The sequence below is a fragment of the Agelaius tricolor genome, unplaced genomic scaffold (assembly GCF_023055355.1).
Source record: "Agelaius tricolor isolate 1412-34295 unplaced genomic scaffold, bAgeTri1.0.p SCAF_4, whole genome shotgun sequence".
NCBI classification, from domain to species: domain Eukaryota; kingdom Metazoa; phylum Chordata; class Aves; order Passeriformes; family Icteridae; genus Agelaius; species Agelaius tricolor.
The window spans coordinates 43994813-44012488 of NW_027269264.1; the positions used below are offsets into that span (position 1 = coordinate 43994813).

Consider the following 17676-nt stretch of genomic DNA (forward strand, 5'->3'; position numbering starts at 1 on the left):
AGGGGAGTCAAAGTGTGTGACTTACTACCCTTTTCCATACCATAGGATCAGTAGTTTGCTAATACAGACAAGCTTCATATTTCATACTATGATGATATGAAAATGCAAGGGAGAAAAAAGTAAACAGAAATAGGAGAGCAGGCTCGAACAGGCAATGAAGTTTACCAGGGACATGCGCACAAATCACTGAGGAGATACAATGGAGAGAGATAAAATAACTCAGAGGAAATAAATTAATAACTACTTAGCAGAGATACATCAGAAATACATACTACTGACAAATCCTTCAAAAGATTATTAGAGAAGACAGCTTTCCATCCTTGTCATATTTCCTCCTTCAAAGGCTGGTCTCACAAACATTGAAGAAAGCAAAGAGATGTTTCCCAAAGGAACTATTGCAAAGTTAACAACAAGATTAGTAATAGGAAGCTCTTAGCCCAAAATTCTTAGTACAAGTATTATTTCAGCTTCTCAAAAGCTGTGTCCTTACAAAACCAAAAATAAATGCAATAAAGAAACCTTTGCATGCATAACAACCAGGAATTAGTGAGTATTTAACTTAGAAAACATATTTGCTAAAACAGCAAGAGGCATGGAGCATGGAGTCTGTGCAATAGGTAAATAGACAGTGAACTGAATGGTTTAAAGTGAGGCAGCCTCAATACTGCAGGCTGCCTACCTTAATGAAGATTTCAGTGTTAAGAACAAAATCCTAGAAGTATTACTAGTGCTCACTGAATACAGTAACATGAGAGTTTCAATCAAAATTCTGCTCAGAAATACAAAGTTGTGATCATAAAAGTTCATTAAAATTAATTTGAGAAAAAGCATCAGGTAGTGTCTAAACACCAAAGCAAGACTTATTTCTAGACAAGATGAATAATAATATGTCAAAGCACTGAAGACAATCTTTCATAATTAAAGCTGTACACAAATTAAACAGAATTAGAAACAAAAAAGTACACTCATAAAAATTAAACATTTAAACTTTTACCTGGTCCAAAATACAACCGTTTTTTTCCAATTACATAGCAGTCTGAAAGTAGAGCCAAATCCCGGGGGAAGAAAAACCCTTTAACAAATATTTAATTCTCAGCAGGTCTCACCTTGCAGTTTTCCATACGCAACAAGAGAGCCACTGAATGTCACTCCACCAATGTACGTGCCAAGATACGCCACAATCTTGGTGAGGTTTGCAGCAGGGTTGCCGGAGAAGTGAGGATATTCAATCATGTACTCTGCTACACAAGTGAGCACAGCAGCCAAACCAACCAAACTGTGGAAAGCAGCCACTAGCTGAGGCAGATCTGTAATCTGGATGCGTTTAGCAATTGTCAAACCTATTGAGAGTTGAAGACAGAAGGGAAGTCTTAGAAAACACAGCCCACCTGTTCAGCTAGAAATTAGTACAGGATGGTTCAATGTGCAATGATTACACATACACAAGTCTGTTCCAACTAGAAATCCCTATGGTATTGAACCAAAGGTTGCACATGTGAATTTTGTGCATCATGAAAAATAGAAAGATTAAAGCATATCATGTGCTAAGAAGCTTCACCAAATATTGAGAAATTCATTGTTTTCTGTGACCAAGGCACAGTGTGAAAGAGAGAATTTCACAGTATTCGGTCAGGAACTGAACAGAAGTACAAAGTTGGGCAAGATCATTTACCTCTGGACACAAGTTTTCCTATCAGAGATGATGTGGTCCCACTTTTCAGTCAGCACATTCCTTATCACATTGTGAAGCACTAACAAAAGCCCTGACAGTTACAATATTTTGTTCACACAGTTGCCGAATAATTTTGCACAAGCCACAAATGTCAGTTAGTCAATTCACTTGGGAGCTATACTGTATTTTATGTATATACAGGTTGCACATATGCATGCATGGCATATAGATTGTTAGTTCATCATACACATACCTATGGTCCCACCAAGTGCCATTGCACCTGACATCTGTGCCAACAATGCAGGAGTGGGATTAAGGCTTCCAAGAGTTGCGGCTAAACCTCCTGCAACACCAATCATACCCAAAGCATTTCCAAGACGAGCTGTTCCTTGGGTAGACAAACCAGCCAGGGCACCAACACAGCACAGTCCTGAGCCTAGATACATCACCTTTAAAGTAAGAAAAAACATCAGCATGAAGTAGTGACAAATTGCATTGCTATAAAACATCTCTGATAATTACACAAAATGACTGATTTCTCCAGAATGTGTTTAAGTCACAATTCTTAATTAAAGTCAAGAAACTTTACAGGATGAGGTTTTGGCCAATTAAAATGTGATATCTATAAAGATTTTTCCTCCCTTGATGACCCTTTTTTATCTGCAAAATGACTATCAACTAAAGCCAAACCAATGTTTCTCATCAGTTCAGAAGCAACCTTTCCTTTAGCACACAAATCCAAAACTATATGGTCCTCTTCATTATAGGGATAGTTTCATAATTTGTTTATGGCAAATTTGAACTAAGAAATAGCTTTGATAGTTCTGAACTACCAGCAAGAGTGTGGCCAGAAGGAGTAAAACTGTGATCATTCCCCTGTAGTCAGCACTGGAGAAGCCACACCTTGAATCTTATGTCCAGTTTTGGACCTCTCACTCCAATAAAGAGCAAGTCCAGAGACGGTCAACTGAGCTGATGAAGCATCTGGAGCACAAGTCTGATGAGGAAGGATTTGGGGGTGTTAAGTCTGGAGAAAAGGAAGATCAATGGAGACTTTATTACTCTGTACAATTCCTCAAAATGAGATTGTAGCCAGGTGGGAACTGGTCTCATCTCCCAGGTAACAAGTGAGAGGACAAGAGGAAATGGCCTCAAGTTCATGGGGAAGGTTATATTAGCTATCAGGACATTTTTTTCATGGAAAGCATGGCCATACTTTGGAACAGGCTGCCTAGAAAAGTGATGGAGTCACCATCCCTGGAAGTGTTCGAAAAAACTTGTGGATGTGGTACTTGAGGACATGGTCTAGCGGTGACCATGGTGCAAGGCTGACAGCTGGATTTGATGATCTTAAAGGTCTTTTCCTACATTAATGATTCTGTGGCATTCTGTAACTGTTGTTTCCTAAAAGTATAAACAAACTTACATGAACTGAGCTATATATGTCCAGATAATTGACAAAACACAAATACATTACAAGCCTCTGCCATAACAGTATGTTTGGATTCACTTTTTCCAAATGCACAAGGCAATATAAAGTGATTTTTCTTACTATTAAAACAAATGCAAACGAAAGTTTACTATAAAAAGTGTTATAGGTAAAATCCCTGTACATCCCTCTGCACTGAAAACTGATCCCATCCTTTTTTAACTGTCATGCCAAGTTGAACTTTCAGAAACATTTAAAACAAAGTCTGATTTCTGAACTTACTGTATTATTTAGACTGCAGTTTAGGAAAACAGTCCAATAAATAAAAGCACTTGCTATGTTAACACAAAACCAAACAACAACAGAGCTTTTAAAGTATGTTAGCTATGTGACTGCAAGCTTACAGTTAATCAGCTTCAGATTGGCCTTGTGGGAACATGCAGCTGATGGAAAGACCTTGGATTATTTGTTATCTACTCCTCCACAGAAGAGGCATGAAGAAACATAACACTGAGTACTGGGCTAAGAGCCATGAAGTTATCGTCTTACTTGTTCAATGTAATAGCCACTGCTGAGAGCAGCTGCATAGCCTCCTACAAATACACCACCAGGGAGCAGGTACAAGTAGTTGTACTCAGGAGGGTCTGTAGGACGTTTGAACATATCCAGCATTCTCTGTGTAACTAAAAAGCCACCTGGACAAAGTAAAGGAGCAATTTTAAAAAAATAAAATCTGAAATCAAGCATATACCAAATTATAAGAGAAATATTTAGTAATACCATATTACCACATGATTCAGCAACCAATAAAGCTAGTAACCTGGAAAACTACATGAAACAAAGGCATAATCAGTGTTAGATTTTGCTGTCTCTTTTAGCCTTTTCAGAAGAAAAGGAGGAATTGCTCTAGCTCCATACTCTGCACTGACTGTAGGGTACAGCTTAGTTTATGACTGCACTCTTTTCCCAACCTGCTCTAGCAAAAGCAGTATTTCTAAGTCACGTTGCTCACTTTGTTGCCATTTTATTATTGAAGCTGGGACTTCTGAAGCTCAAAGAAACAGAATTTTATTCTATGCTGCTAGTATGTATTTCAAGTAGGAAAATTAATACAAGTACAAATCCTCTACAACTACCCCCTTGGGTTACACAGGAAAAAATATTGTATATAATCACCAGCCAAATTTATGAAAGGAAAATGCACATTTAAATAATTCCTAAAAGAGGTTATTCCACAGGGTATGCAAAATATCTACAATAACTACTGTGAAAATTGGAGGGCTGATGGGTTTTTATTGATAAATGCTCTCAGAGTCTATTCTCAGACTAGTATTTCTGTAATTATACAATTAAATAACTACAAGAAATTTAAAAATTACACTAGTACTTGAAGTTATCCTCGGGAGAAAAGCTAACATTCATACCTGCAATATTGACTGAAGATATAAAGGTTGAAAGCACTGCTAGGCTTTGGGAAATGTCTTGAGGGAGATAGTGTCCTCCCATGAGTACCAGCCCACCAACTGCAGTCAGACCTATTTAGAGGAGATGAAAGTGTTACTCGAAGAGGTTACTATGTAACCTTAAAAGGCTCTACACCTGTAGGAACTTTCCTTTCAACTGTTGGACAAATATCAGTCAACTCAAATTTTGACCCCTACTTCACACATTAATGCTTAAAAGAAGACAACCACAGTCTTTTTTAGGAATACAAACAAACATGCTTCAAAAGAAAAAAAAAAAAACGAGTAAATTAATGTAGTTTTGAAGAACAGTGTCCCAGGCACAGAATTAGCCAAGTACTTGTTCAATAAAAAAAACTTTGTTCATAATAATCAAAGCAGATCCACATATAGCCAAACACAGATACATAAAATCTTACTTATAAGAATTATGAATTTTATGGGTATTTTAGGATTTATTTTCTTTTTTCCCCTCTCTCAAAACACATAGTTTGAGTAGATGAATAGAAGAATGTAAAAAATAGGAAAGATTAGTTATTTTCAGGGCAATCTTTTGAAGAGATGGGAGAAAAGATGTGGTCTGTGAAAGGAGACTGCATCACTCCAAGTAAAACAAACTTTTAAGCAAATAGGACAATTGTAAAAATTACTTAGGGAAATTAAAAGGATATCAAAAGGATAAATTAAAACATCACATTTGCCTTTCTTTTGAAAAAATCATACTCTCAGAAATACATTGTTTCAGGTGTCCTTGCTATTTATGAAAGTAAACTCAAACATGCATAGCAGTACTAATTCAGGTAAAAGGAGTTGTGCCTGCTTCAAGTAGAAAACAAGAGGCTGTGTGACAGCCACTTACCTGAGATAGCATTAGTCACAGACATGAGTGGGGAGTGCAGAGCAGGAGTCACACCCCACACTGTGTGGTACCCCACTATCCCAGAGAGGCCAAACGTTGTCACCATTTGTGTGAAAGCATCATTAGGTGCTACAATGCCCAGCCCTAACATACCAGCTAAACCTAGAAGGAAAGCACAGGAAAGCTCTGTAACTTTTCAATGACTTCTTACATTTAAACTGTATAAAACAGGAGCCTAGTACTGACACAAAAGCAAAACTCCGCATGGACTGGTTTCAAAATCAGGGAGATAATTTTTTCAAATACACTAAGTTCTTTCTTTCCTTTGTAACAGAAAATAAAGCCATAAATATAATCCACACATATTTGTTACACATGGACACAATGCAGCACAGATAGGTTTCTACACCAACACTGAATCCTGTCACTCTCTTGTTCTGTAGAAAAAAAATGTAGAAGTCACACTTATGTTGAGATATTGCTTGGATGTATTAAAGCATATGTATGAAGAACAAGGATTAAAATTAAGATTACTGAATTCATTAATTACTTCATGCAAAAATTCTGATACACCGAGAGTAACAAATGAAATGAAGAGCCAATGTTTATTTGTCATAGTAAAGTCCTATTTCCAATACTTCAGTAGACTGTGGCCATTTAAGTCTCACACAATACAGTAAAACCTGAAGAAAGCAAAAGCCATGGAACTGAATCTGCTGCAAAGTAGAGGCACAGTCCCTGGCAGGAGTCCTAATATTTAAGTAGAGTCAAACACATGTATATACAGATAACCAACACTTATTGAAATGTCAAATACTTATGGTAAAATTTCAGAAGTTTTATTTTCCCTCTCAAGCAATTCTTACACTATACTGATTTTGCACCAGGATACACCAGCCAATCAATTGCTCCCCAAATAGCTATTCAATTAAATGAGTTAGATGATGGGTCATTCAAAAGTATTAGCCAAATGAGAAGTACCCTGCACTGATTCTCCAGCTATGGAAGATGCCTACCTGCTGTGTATACAGATGCAGTAGTCATGGTTTTTCTAAAAGGTGTAATAGTAGCTGCTTTTTCTGCTTCTAGCTCTGCTACAGTCTTCTGCTTCACTGGCGCTCCCTGAGGAATGTTTTTTGGTGGAGGTGCTGGGAAAATCACTTTGCCATCCTGACAAGAGACATTTACAGTTATGCCTAGCATGCTATATGCTTAGTACTTTTCTTCTCGATCCTGCAATTCAGGCAAGTGCTAACATCCTACAGCCATGCCCAGGAACAGGCTCTTTTTCTGCACCAGCAGAAGTTTGCAAGGCATGACCAAGTTAATCATACTGGTTTACACATTCTTCAGACAAGATTTGATATTAGTGTCCAAGAGTACCTGGTGAAGACACAGCACAAGGCTCCAGGGCAGAAACAAGAGAAAAGCAGAGATAAAGTTCCTTAAGTGGAAAACATCTAGGCAAAATAAAACTAAGTCTTGGAAATAACAAAATCTGCTACAGATGTGAACTGTAATCACAGCCTTTCCAGACCTCAGATAGAAACCAAGGATGATATCCCACATTCCTTGTTAATCTTCAGGCCTCTGTGGAGCTATCAGCACGGAGCTGTACTCACCACTTCAATGACCTGGGAGAGCTGAAGTCTATGCCATGCCCTGAGTTTTTATTTTATTATTTTCTGATAAAGCTTCAATTTTTTGCATATTCTAGTTTCACCATTTTTCTCTCTTACTATAAATGGAACACTTTTTTTTTAAAGGGAAAAATGTTTTTCTGGAAGAATGTTTTGGTCTGGTAAAGCCTCAAATATGTTTTAAATAGCTATGTTTTTATCACACGAAACACACAAACTTTATCTTTTTCCCTATTTTTCATTAGTAAATACATTAGGTTTAACCTTGACAAGAAGACAAGACTAAAAAGAAACAGAGGAATTTTCAGCTGAATAAACACACCATTACCCATACGCTTCACCAAGCCACCTCTGAAATCTGCTGACATGCAGTATCTCTGAACACATTTTGAAGAGACAGAAATTATAAATGATAGGTCTGTACTCACAAATTAAGAAGAGAGTATTTATAGAGTATTTAGTGGCTCACCTTCATTACTACAGTTCCTCTAATAACATGATCCAGAGTCCCATAGTCGAAGTCATCTTTTGGATCAAAGTAGAAGTTCTCTTTGTCAGGACTAATAGCTTTTAGAAGTTTGATAATATTATTAGAATACAGGGTACTGGCCTGAGTAGCCATTCTGCTAGGCAGATCTGTGTACCCAATGTGTGTAACACCCTGAAAAAAATCCAAGTAAAATAATAAGGATTTGTACAATCTCTGAAAAAGCGTCATCTCTTCCAGTATATCCTTCTAGAGATATCTATCCAAACTGTATCATTTATCTCGGTTTATAATCTCAACTAAATTGGTTACCTGCAGCTCTGATCCTACTAAGTCAGGGAGATCACTCACAATAGCTACAGAATCCAACATGATCAATTCAACACCTTAAACTCTATTAGCAACAAGATTTCACAGAGAGGAAGACGTATTGGTGCAAGACCTTGTCTTCTCCAAATCCTACATTCTCTCAGAACCTAAATTCTTTAAGCAATCAGGTAACAGATCCATCCACCTAATGCTTGGCATCTTCTCAGTTTTTCTGTAAGGCAGGGACAGGAGACAAGTTTCTGTATGCCACTGGAGTGAAGGGAGCTCCCTCAGAGCCGTGCAAGAGATATGTCTGAGTTCACATGTATGTAAAAATGTAGCCTAATATATCCTCACTGCTTAAAGAACTAATGAGAACTAAAGGATATCAGGTTTTAGAAAAGAATGGGAAGCTGAGGCTGGCATACACTCTGAGGTGTTCAAAAGCAGGTATGTGTTAAAACACTGCTCCCACAACTTACAGCTAAGATCCATACATGCTTCCAGAACTCTGGCTTCATAATGCAATGCTCTGGCGCAATCCTAATAGTTCTGCACTGCTCCTGTTTTCCATAACACAGAGCCAGTACACTAAATCCAGGGGTAATACTCCTCTGACTAAAAGTGTTCCATATAAACCCTTCGTGCAAGTATCTGCTTACTTCTCTTCTACATTCTCTAGTTTCAGGTTTTAAGCAATGACATCAAAAGCCCTAGAAAGCCACAAAGACAAGTGCAACATGTGGTTCTTTGATATAGACAAACAGAATTCTGCTTATGTCAATGACAACCATGGCAGCAGTGTCCTACAGGCTTCCCAAATAAAGGCATTATATCCTTGCATTACCAAATTACACTCTAGGAAATCTGCTACTATAAATCTCATCACCCAGATTTCTGTAATTGTTAGCAGACTTCCCATAAGCACCAAAACAAAACCCAAAAAGCAGAAAGACAAATTCTCAGCTGAGCAAATGAACACTGGAGCAAAACCAAAGTAGCTCAGTCCAGGCCAAAGGACTTTCTTTAAGGAACCAATTTATGCTACATCTACTTTGGGTTTCAAGTGCTTTGGATACTGTATGGGCGACACACTCACATTACTGAAGATAAAGAAAAGCAAAGTCAGCACACTCCTGAAGCTGAAATAGTACTGAGTAAGCCAGAGACTTTGTACTGAAGTAAACACCGAGAGTCTGAACCTGCTTAGCTTTGCCTATGACAGGAAACGTTAACCTCCAGCCATGGGAGGTGATAAGCAAATCAAAGAACCTATTGCTACTGCTGTGTTTTTTAGCTAGACCAAGAAATAGATATCAAATCCCACCTTCAACTCAGAAGAGACAAACACTGGACTTGGAATTTTAAGTAGCAAGAATTCTGTAATATCCATAAACAACCAAATTAACACTATACAAAGGTGTTAGTTTCTTTAAAAATATTCAAATTTATGTATTTAAATAGTGACCAAATGCAAATCTAAAGGATTACTTCAGCCCAAAGCAGCTGAGAGACTGTTGAAAATCCAGCTGCTTATTTTCAGCATGCAGTTTACAGTTTTGTTCAGGGGACTGAGAATGAACTGTAGATTAAAATGCTCACCTTATGAACATACATTTCTCCAGGCTTTGTAGTCTCAATATTTCCTCCTGCTTCTGCAGCTAAATCCACAACAACTGAACCTTCCTTCATAGATTCAATCATATCTTTCTTAAACAAGATTGGAGCTTTTTTGCCTGACAAAACAAGGCATAGCAAGTTAAACACAAAATACAGCTTTCTATCTATTGAGCTTAGGAGATGACTCCTCTTTGCTCTATATATAAGCTTTAATTTTGTTAGCAAAATTTTTAAGTAATTGGTACCTAGGATAAAAAAAACACAGAAGTTTTTTTTAGAAAGACAGAAGAAGTGTTAGAACATCCTGCTCCAAAAGCATACAGGAAAGTTATACATGGTAGGCTACCAAAGATAAGTCAAATTTTGCCAGCAAACTGACAGTCTTAACATCCAATCTTACCATTTTGTTCATAACAAAAAAAATTTTAAAAAAAAAGAGCCACCACATTGCCAGCTATTAAAATAGAGACATTGTGCAACACAAAGCACTAAAATCAAAGCTCTACTTTACTATGTTTCAATTACAAAGGACAGTTGCATTTCAGTCACACTTGTTTCAGTGCACGAGTTGTGTAGAAGAAGTAGCCACGATGCAATAGATAAGCGAGAGAATTATGTATTCTCACTTTATTACTAAATGCTCCTTTTTTAGTGAGAAAAAACATGACGGTATTTGATTCATACTGATAGTCTATGAAAACAAAAGTTGTTTAAAAAAAAAGGACACACTTTAAAACCAGGCCTTTATCACAGATGTGTAAAGGTACACACAGACATAATTCATTAACACCTCTGTTTTCATGCAGATTCAACCTCAAAATACAACTTACCTAGAAGAATAAAAATTGCCATTTTTCACATAAAGCATACCTGGAATAAGTGCTGTAGTGATGATAATGTCAACATCTTGGCACTGTTTGGCAAAGAGTTTCATTTCAGCTTCAATAAACTCTTTGGACATTTCTTTAGCATAACCACCTTGTCCCTCTCCAGATTCCTTTATGTCTACTTCCAATGGCTCAGCACCAAGAGACTTGAACTGTTCCAGGGCTGCAGCTCTAGAAAAAGAAAATTGTTGTTGAGGGAAAACCACTACTTTAAAAATGCATCATGACTTTACCAGTGGTTTTAGTAGCAATCTTCAGACAAGAGATGTAAAACTTATTCTAGTATTAAGGAGACCATAACAAAAATCCCCAGCTTTCTGTATTCAGTGCAAAAAATAATTGCATTGATAAATTTAGGTTCCGGTCAGACTTGAATAAGGAATGAAGCCACCCTATGGTTTCCTGTATAGTCAACAGAGTTGCTTCAAGAAAAACCTCAAAGCTGAGGCTCTGCTGACTAACTCTCCTCATGCATTTCTGTTGTCATGACTTGGTCAATCTAAAGCCCAAATGAAGGAGCCAAAAATGGGAGACAAGCACAGAACCAATGACCTTGTCTTTAAACTGTGAGATGGGAAGTATTAGTAAGTCTTATTTTCACAGGGAAAATTACCAGGGGGTGGGTGTTTGAAGTTGTGGCTTGCCAATATTCTGTAATTTATTTTGCATCATATAACATCACATTTAAAAAAGAGACTAAATTTCAGTGTTAGGTGAACAGTGACCACATGCAGAGAATTAAACATAAATGTCCTTGAATCTCAAGTTAGAAGTATCAAGAGTGCTTAAGAAGGGAATTAAAATAAAAATGGAAAAGTTTTAGACAGATTTTAAAATTAATAAAACATGAAGGACTAATAATGGCATGAAAATAGTAGGAAGTTAATTATGACTTAGTGTAGTAAAAATTATTTCACTCTAATACAGCCATAAACAACTTAATCTTCAAGTCATTTCAGATTGGTATTACAATTTTCACACCCTTACCTAGTATCAAATCCACGAACCACTGCACCCATAGATTTCGCTGCTCCTGCAGAAGCCAGGCCAGCAACCCCTCCTCCAATGATCAGCACCTAAAATGATAAAACTCATTAACCAACCATTTAAACTAGATACCTTATGTGGGGCAGAGCTGCCCCACATATCCAACAGTTTAAAAGCTGTAACTCCTAATTACACATATCTAAGAGGCAACTCTTCTGTAGCTAACAGTTTCTCCAAGTAAACATAGGTTTTCTCCTTGATTTTATCTTCCTTTTTTTCTTCCCTAATTCTACTTTCATTTCTCTTCAACCCAATCCACTTGTAATTCCAATCAAGTAAATCTTTCTATTGCACTCCTCAATGCACCAGAAATACCAATATCTCTGAATTTTCTTAACTGCTTTCTTACCCTCTCCTACTTTGAAAAAAAATAAATCCAACCCCTTACAGCTAATCTGATGTTTAAAACTAAGCAAGCTTAAATAAAATTCAAATTATTCTATTATTCCCCAAACAAAACCAGAACAGATGTGAACAAAAAGTGGTATGAGAATAATTACAGTAATTTCTGAAGTCTCTAGAAACAGCCGAAAGACAGGAAAAAAACCTTTTAACATAGTTTCAGCAACAGCTACCTTTGCTCCGAAATTCACATATTCTTTTGCCACAGTGTGTTTAATTGCACATACCTTTGCTGGAGGAACTTTACCAGCAGCTGTGATTTGACCCGTGAAAAATCGACCGAAGTGATTTGCTGCCAGGACCACAGCCTTGTAACTGTCAGTCAAGGATGAACACATATCAGTGCTTTCTCAGATTCAGTAAATTCCATTCATTACATCAATCAAAAAATGAACGTTTGACCACAGTATGTGTAGGATAAAGCAAGCTTAGTATTTTACAACTGAACACAAGCTTAATAGTCTTTATTCATATTTCTGTGGAGACATCTGACAATATTTGATCTTTTGTTTGTAACTGCCACAGCAATTGCATTCACACTGGGTGTTCTTTGGGTTAGTTAGCCTCTAACAACATCAGATCCCCATTACAGACAATCTGTATTCAACATAACTTAGTTCAGAGCAAAAAGGTACTAGACAAAACAGTCAAGGAATTAGAAGAATTGTGTTCAGTTTTGTTTATTTTAAAAGCACTGCTCTGATCTGCTATAAAGCTAACCATAAAAAACTTTAACACTACCCTGCTTGAAACAGCTCTGCATGAAAATAGAGATGTAAAATCATTTTAGATATACCTAATATCAAAGCCAATGATTTTAATCCAACTATACTTAATGAAGCAAAAAAAAAAAAAAAAAATCATACCCAGCAATGTTGGCCATGGAGCTAAGTGCATCATATCCCTGAGCAATGGTGACCCGTGGAACCTGATCCATAGCCAAGACAGTAGTTTTTTTTTCTGCAAGCTTTTTCAGGAGGTCTGGATTTTGTGCTGGGTAGATAAAACTAATCAGGGTTGCTGCTGTCTTAAAAAGATCTGCCTCATGTACACCTAGAGATGAGTTATATATAGGAGCTCTCACCTGAAAAAGACAGAAGTCTCCAAGTTAATCAGAGGAAAGAAATCAGAACACATTCCACTTACTTTCTCTCAGGTTGCAATCTATCCATTCCCATCCAAAAAGTACAGAAAGAAGAAAGTACATCAAAGGCTATTTACACAACTGAACTGAGTAACTGCACTTCCCAGCTGCAGTCCACATCATGGAATTGGCTCTAGGTGGATTGGTGACAGGGCAAAAATTGTCAGCACACACCTTCACAAAGATCTGATGACTTCTAGCTAGCAGTCGCTTGCTTTTGTAACAGACAGCTACCCTCAAACCCACCATTTTTAAGCAAAATGATTACTCAATAGATGTGACAATTTCTACAAACTAAGAATCACTAATAAGGTCACAGTGTATGACTATATATATACAGGGTGTTTCATGCCAGATGTCCAGCAGACACTGATCTTCATCTATATTCACTTCTGAGTTTCTCACTTTTCTCCAAACAGAAACCTACTTAAAAACATTGTTCACAAAGCAGCTCACAGAAATTCAATGTTCAATGCTGATGGGATAATTTTAAACAGAGCAACTGAAGGAAGTCTCAATATGGTAAAGGTATTTTTCTCTTTTTTTCCCTTCAGGACTCTGCACAACCTAAGACCCCTCAAGTAAGATTGCTTTTAGCTCTTTTCTCAAATTTTTAAAAACACCTTTGCTGTGGAATTCAGAGAAGTTACAAAATCATATTTTCTAAACCCCAAACCATGCTATTTAAAGAGTAACTAGAATTACATGTTACCAATTTTGGACAAAAGATTTCTTAGAGCAGGGATTTCATCTGACTAGATTCCAGAACTAGTCTACCTCACTCTAGAAAATATAACAACTCTTAGGTAGTTAAAAACTTGTTAGAGATATTATCCACATTTTTTTTCAACACTCTCATTTACTTTTTTTTAGTGTAGGTGCATGCCTGAGTTATTAAAAAAACCCCAAAACTCGAATCAGAACTCAAAATGGAAAACACTAATTTAAAGGACCTTACTTACTGAATTTTCCACAGATTATCAGAAAAAAAAAAATGCCTATACATTTCTCCAAAAACAATGTAATAGGAAATATACTAATAAAGCAATTACTTTCACAACCAAATCAGAAGCCAAGACTTCCTTGGTCCCCTGGATCTTTGCTCCAACTTCTCTGTAATGGTCATCAGAAAATTTAGAAGCTTCTCCAGCACCAGATTCCACCACAACATTGAAGCCTTGCTTAACCAAGGCTTGAACTCCAGCTGGTGACAGAGCCACTCTCTTCTCATTCTCAAATATCTCCTTGGGGACACCCACAGTCAGTTGTTTATATGGAATTCCTGTAAGAGTGGCAAGTAAGACAGCATTAGTTGTACTAAACATTAATTAACTGGTATAAGGGACACTCTCCAATGCGGTACAGACACATGCAAACACATGTCACAGTTAGCAATTCTCCCTCCTAAGGGAGGAGGAAGCAGAATGCTATTTCCTAGGAACATCTTTTACATTTCCTTAAATTACACCATCTTCCTAGAGATCCTTTTCTCAGCAATCAGCAGGTGAGCACAATCAGCCACACAAGCAGGAACAAGTGTTTGGTGCAGTTCATACTCATTGTCGTTTACACAGCTCTGATTGTGTAACTGGCATTCTGATTTACACAATACCTGGTGTACCGCTGATAACAAATGCTGCCTCAGGCCAGAATTTAAATCGCTTTCCAATCACTTCCAGGTTATTGTGAAGAAAGAAATAAATGAGCTTGAACAGTGGAACTGCATTTTAACTGAATATGTTTGTAATGTATATCGAATTATGCCAAATTATTGAATGCAACATACACACCACAAAGTACATTGAAAGATATAACTACATCAATAAGGTACTCTAAAAGTTGCCACAGAAATGAAAAATGTGAATTCAGAAGTAGTTGAAGAATAAAGGAATATCCAGCTACTAGTTTCTTCAAAGTATTTATCTTCAAAGTTATTTCCTTGTCTTAACTTGTTCAAAGCTCCACTAAGTAACACCAGGAAACTGATGAAGCTGAAATGTATGTTTTAGTTAAAGTTTTCAAATTACAAACATCTAACTTTATTTGAATACAATTTGGGGGCTTTCAGTCTCGTATCTGAGAGATAAACTTCTCTGATCCAAACAAGTGTTTAAATACATTATTTATGAATACACAGGCTCAAGCAGAAAAATCATACATAAAACTATTACATTGCTTTGATTACACTGACAGCATGCAGTCCAACACATACACTGAATCCTGTACCAGCTTTCACTTACATCTATCCAGAATTCAAACCTGGATTGTGACATTACTATGCAAGACATTTACACCACATGAATATTAATAAACTATAATTTGAGCAATCTAAGCAGTCACTCATATTAATGATCAAGCAACAACAACAACAAAACCCACCAAAGAAACCCCAAACCTAAAAAAGGAGAGAAAGTGAATGAGAGGCTTGTTTAAAATTACAAATCTCTTTTTAAGTTGTCCAACAATACTGTGTATTGTGCTACAAAAAATTGTACCAAGCAAAGAATGCAAATTTTAGAAAGGCCTCCTTTTGACTTTGAGATAGAAACAAGTAAAAAAAAACCTAAAAACATACTACAATATAAGAGCTTTGAGGAACTAGATTTAGATTTAAAATATCAAAATAAATTATCTGTGAAATTGAACCTGGATTACAATGTGCCTAAAGTCAGCAATCTGAAAATGTTTTTGGTTAGAAATTTTCAAGCTACTGTCAACTTACTATGTTCTGAAAAACCAGCACAGAGCTGCTAAGAACTGGTACTTAAACACCTAATTATATTTCTCAGCCTACTAACACATTAAAAAAAAATATTAACACATCCAACAAGACAGAATGACAGCTCACCAGACAAAGAAGATCATTACTTCTAATTGCTGCACCAGGGGAGGTTTTACTGAACCACAGGAAGTTCAGGTTGGACACCAGAAAGAACTTCTTCACTGAAAGGATGGTTAAGCACTGGAATGGGTTGCTAAAGGGAAGTGGTCAAGCCAATATCCCTGGAGGTGCTCAAGGAACAACTGGATGTGGCACTTAGTGCTATGGCTTAATTGACAAGGTGGTGTTCAGTCAAAGGTTGGACTTGATCTTAGAGGTCTTCTCCAACCTTAATGATTCTATGATTCTAATTACTTCTACTTTTTGTTTTAATCTTTGCCTTTGAAATTTGACTAATAAAATAGTAACAAATAATTTAAAGATAGAAGTGTTTTGATGTTTTATATGTTGCAGAACATCTGAAATATTTTAATCACAAGACAACACTCAGATTCAGAAAAACATACATTCATAGAACATAAAGCCAAAACAGGATCAAGAATGCACATCTAAAACAACAGATCCACAAAGGTAACAGAGCTTTGCAATGATTTGTTCCACCAGCATACATCAAATCTAAGCATCACCGTGCAACTCAGGCCATACCCACCACAGCAGCACTAACCACTTGTTACCAGCTGTGGTAACTGTTGCTGTCACTCAAATTACTCTTGTCATTTGAAGAGACTTTTCTCCTCATCTCTTCTAATTACTACACAATAAAGTACTGCTTCTGATTTTCACTAAATCAACTCGGTGCAAATGAGCTCTCTTGTCTTTTAGAAGCAGGAATGAAACCTAGAAGATTGAAATTTGTTAGGATAACAGGGACCAACCAGAATTTCAGAGAGGAAGCAGCTCTAGGGTAGGGTAGGATGCAAAACACTTTTCAAAAAGCACTTTAGAAGAACTAAAGTCCTACCTTCCCTTTCTCCTTTTGGAAGTTCTTGTAGCACAAGAATGCCAAAGGGGAGGAAAGGAAGGGGAAAAACATGGGGGAAAATAGGGAAAGGGAAAAACAAAGGGAAAGGAGGAAGGAAAAGAGGGGAAAGGAGGAGCAAACAGGGAAAGGAATAAATTATAGCATAAAGGAAATAGATAACTGCAAATTTAAAGGTACAAAGACATTTGACTAAAGCTTTTATTTTTCTCAAGCAAATCTTCTTCAGCTCCTAAGGCTCAAATGACAACACATGCTTCTAATTTCCTTTTGCTCATTTGCTTCTGTGTGGAGTATCAGAATAGAAGAGTAAATGGCTAGGAGTAAAAGGCCAGAAATATACATTCACTAGATGCCAGATGTGTTTCCTCATTCCTCACTTCTTTCTTTACTTGTTCATCTTGCATGCAATAAAAATTAGTACAACTTTTTCAGATAGAAAGTATTTGCACCTTATTTAGTAAGCAGAATGATCACAGACCAGCACTGAGGAACATGCTCTTCTCAGAGCTTTACGAGATCAAATCCAAGATAAATATCCAACAAGTCTCATCTGCCTACCTACCTTTCTTCTCTATCCCACTACCAGAACTCCAGCAGTCCATAAATATAAAAGCAAATGAATACATAAGCAAACTGTCAGTTTGCCAGCTTTTAGCTAGAGTAGGTATTGGATATTTTTCAAGTAGACTGCCCTGAGCTTCCACATGATTATTCAGCACCAAAATGGAGCAGATATCTACAGCTCATGAAAAACAAAGATCTATCTGAAAACTGCAGTACAGGTCTTGGGAAGAAAGGGTTAAAAAGTGGAACACTGGCACTGAGGATTTCAAAGCTCCCTTTCAGCTGGACATAACTCTTGATAAGCCTGTGTGAACAGCAGGTCTGTGATGATTTACTGGTGCCTGTGTCTCCGCTTGTTTTTCTCTGCCCGGGTGCTGCTTCAGCAATAC

The 17676-nt window shown here is 37.0% G+C and overlaps 1 protein-coding gene across 3 annotated transcripts in view; it reads right to left on the bottom strand.

Annotated features, from left to right (window-relative positions):
• The window catches only part of NNT (nicotinamide nucleotide transhydrogenase), a 42966-nt gene that overhangs the window by 20414 nt on the left and 4876 nt on the right, over positions 1 to 17676 (bottom strand). For all 3 annotated transcript variants that reach the window (XM_071425449.1, XM_071425448.1, XM_071425450.1), the window contains exons 3-15: positions 14012 to 14241; positions 12682 to 12899; positions 12043 to 12130; positions 11354 to 11442; positions 10350 to 10537; positions 9462 to 9595; positions 7533 to 7724; positions 6440 to 6593; positions 5424 to 5585; positions 4526 to 4636; positions 3651 to 3796; positions 1926 to 2121; positions 1107 to 1340 (exon numbers count right to left, since the gene is read on the bottom strand). In XM_071425449.1, coding sequence (XP_071281550.1) covers positions 1107 to 1340; positions 1926 to 2121; positions 3651 to 3796; positions 4526 to 4636; positions 5424 to 5585; positions 6440 to 6593; positions 7533 to 7724; positions 9462 to 9595; positions 10350 to 10537; positions 11354 to 11442; positions 12043 to 12130; positions 12682 to 12899; positions 14012 to 14241 — 2142 coding nt within the window. The remainder of the gene's footprint in view (positions 1 to 1106; positions 1341 to 1925; positions 2122 to 3650; positions 3797 to 4525; positions 4637 to 5423; positions 5586 to 6439; positions 6594 to 7532; positions 7725 to 9461; positions 9596 to 10349; positions 10538 to 11353; positions 11443 to 12042; positions 12131 to 12681; positions 12900 to 14011; positions 14242 to 17676) is intronic.